Source organism: Colobus angolensis, unplaced genomic scaffold (assembly GCF_000951035.1).
Source record: "Colobus angolensis palliatus isolate OR3802 unplaced genomic scaffold, Cang.pa_1.0 Scaffold8, whole genome shotgun sequence".
Lineage (NCBI taxonomy): Eukaryota > Metazoa > Chordata > Mammalia > Primates > Cercopithecidae > Colobus > Colobus angolensis.
Window position 1 is genome coordinate 10,084,986 of NW_012121820.1, and position 3,048 is coordinate 10,088,033.

At 46.3% G+C, this 3,048-nt stretch overlaps 1 protein-coding gene across 1 annotated transcript in view; it reads right to left on the reverse strand.

Annotated features, from left to right (window-relative positions):
- The window catches only part of IFT52 (intraflagellar transport 52), a 62,838-nt gene that overhangs the window by 2,575 nt on the left and 57,215 nt on the right, over window positions 1-3,048 (reverse strand). The window contains exon 13 of the mRNA XM_011929200.1: window positions 1,892-2,037. Coding sequence (XP_011784590.1) covers window positions 1,892-2,037 — 146 coding nt within the window. The remainder of the gene's footprint in view (window positions 1-1,891; window positions 2,038-3,048) is intronic.

A 3,048-nucleotide genomic window follows, 5' to 3' on the forward strand; every position in this document is an offset into this window, starting at 1 on the left:
CTCGGCCTCCCAAAGTGCTGGGATTACAGGCTTGAGCCACCGCGCCCGGCCTAAAAACATTTTTAATCTTATGGATGTACCCTTAACCAGTTCCCTATTGACGAAGATTTTTCTTCTATAAAATAATGCTGCACTGAGAATCCTGGTTGATAAATCTGCACATATTCAGAATTATATTATTAAAACAAATTCTGAAGATTAGAATGGGTCAAAGGTATACACATTTTAGGGCTTTTCAACAGTATTATAAAAATATCTCCAGACAAGTGGTACCAACTTATTCTCCCATCAGTAGGGTATGAATGCCTATTTACCAACACTGGCTGGGCATTCAAATTTTGAAATCCTGTCAAGGAATGGAAAAAAGAAGGCCGGGGATAATTTTAAAGTTATTGGTCCTCAGTCAGAGAAAGATCATTTCTTTCTTTCTTTTTTTTTTTCCTGAGACGGAGTCTTGCTCTGTCACTAGGCTGGACGGAGTGCAGTGGCGCAGTCTTGGCTCACTGCAACCTCCACCTCCCGGGTTCAAGCAATTCTCCCGTCTCAGCCTCTCAAGTAGCTGGGACTACAGGCTTGCACCACCATGCCCAGCTAATTTTTGTATTTTTAGTAGAGATGGGGTTTCACCATGTTGGCCAGGATGGTCTCGATCTCTTGACTTTGTGATTCGCCTGCCTTGGCCTTCCAAAGTGCTGGGATTCTAGGTGGGAGCCACGGTGCCCGGCCTGAGAAAGATGATTTCTAACCTCATGTTCTAGTGCTCTATCCTTTCCTCTGTTCTCTTGTCACACTGGCATCACTGCCGTTCATCAAACATACCAGGCACAGCCCAGCCTTAGGAACTTTGCACAGCTCTCCCCTCCACCTGGGACACTCCTCCCCCAGAAACCTGCATGGCTAAGTCCCTCAACACCTTCAAGTCTTTGCTCCGATACAACTTTGCAATGAGGCCCACCCTGATTGCCCTATTTAATACTCACCAGTCATCATGGCCACACTCAGGACACTTGATCACTCTTACCCAGCTCTATTATTATTATTATTATTTTCTGAGACAGAGTCTCACTCTCTTGCCCAGGCTGAAGTGCAGTGGTACCATCTTGGCTCACTGCAACCTCCACCTCCTGGGTTCAAGAGATTCTCCTGCTTCGGCCTCCCTAGTAGCTAGGATTACAGGCATGTACCACCACACCTGGCTAATTTTTATATTTTTAGTAGAAATGGGGTTTCATCATGTTGGCCAGGCTGGTCTTGAACTCCTGACCTCAGGTGAACTACCCGCCTCGGCCTCCCAAAGTGCTGGGATTACAGGTGTGAGCCCCCACACCAGCGGTTTTTTTTTTTTTTCCTGAGACAGAGTCTCACTCTGTTGCCCAGGCTGGAGTACAATGGTGTGATCTCAGCTCACCGCAACCTCTGCCTTCTGGGTTCAAGTGATTCACCTGCCTCAGCCTCCCGAGTGGTGGGATTACAGGCATGCACCATGACACCCAGCTAATTTTTGTATTTTTAGTGGAGAGGGGGTTTCACTATGTTGGCCAGGCTGGTCTCGAACTCCTGACCTCAGGTGATCTGCCCACCTCGGCCTCCCAAAGTGTTGGGATTACAGGCGTGAGCCACTGTGTCTGGCCTCTACTTCTTTTATACCAAAGCACTTACCATTTTCTAGCATCCTATGTGACTCACTTATGTTTATTGCTTATTGTCTATATCTTCCAGCTAGTACATAGGTTCCATAAGTACAGGAATTATTGTCTGTTTCGTTCACGTAGTGGATGCTCAATAAATACCTGCAGGCTAAATCAACATCATAAAACATGACAAGCACAGTTCATGGATGATACCAGTAATGGAGGGGCTCCCACTACACTATGCCTTGTAGGCTCTGTACCTGGTTCAATTTCTTGAACTCCACCACTTGGAAGAAGACGTGCTCAAGGATATGTTTGGCATCCTGTTGGTCCTTTGGTAGTTTACTGGTTACTCCAAGAATGTCACCACACTTCCTGACATAGAACTCCAGGTCTTCTTCAGTACCTAAGACAGTTGTAGTAGTAGTTAGATTAATTCTTAACTTCTGCCCTTCCCAAAGTACATACTTAGTGTGTTTCAGGTATGCCCTATCATGTTTCCACATTTCCTAAGATCACTCACCTCTTCCTAAAGTAATGTGACTACAGGATTTCAACACTGAAAAACTCTAGCGCTCTCTAATGGGCTGCTTTTATAAATTAGGACAGAAGTGTGACACTCCTAATCAGAATAAAACTGGACTGGTACTGGCTTTCCTATTCCTCAGATCTAGTATTCCTACATTAGAAAGAACAGGTGCAAGAGTAGGAAATCAAATTATCATTTCCTGAATGCAACAAAGATCACTATGAGAAAAGCATATGGGTAATTAAAAATAGCATTTACTAAAACAATATTGTATTGGCCGGGCGCGGTGGCTCACGCCTGTAATCCCAGCACTTTGGAAGGCTGAAGCAGGCAGATCACTTGAGGTCAGGTGTTCAAGACCAGTCTGGCCAACATGGCAAACCCCTATCTCTACCAAAAATACAAAAATTAACGGGATGTGGTGATGCAGGCCTGTAATCCCAGCTACTTGGGAGACCGAGGCAGGAGAATAGCCTGAATCAGAGAGGTGGAGGTTGCAGTGAACCGAGATTGCACCACTGCACTCCAGCCTGGGCGACAGAGCAAGACTCCATCTTAAACAGAACAACACAAAATGGCTGGACGTGGAGGTTCATGCCTGTAATCCTGGGAGGCCAAGGTAGGCAGATCACAAGGTCAGGAGTTTGAGATCAGCCTGGCCAGCATGGTGAAACCCTGTCTCTACTAAAAATACAAAAAAATTACCCAGGCATGGTGGGGTGCACCCGTAATCCCTACTCGGGAGGCTGAGGTAGGAGAACTGCTTGACCCTGGGAGGCAGAGGTTGCAGTGAGCCGAGATCACACCACTGCACTCCAGCCTGGGCAACAGAGCAAGACTCCATCTCAAAAACAAAACAAGGCTGAGCGCGGTGGCTCAAGCCTGTAA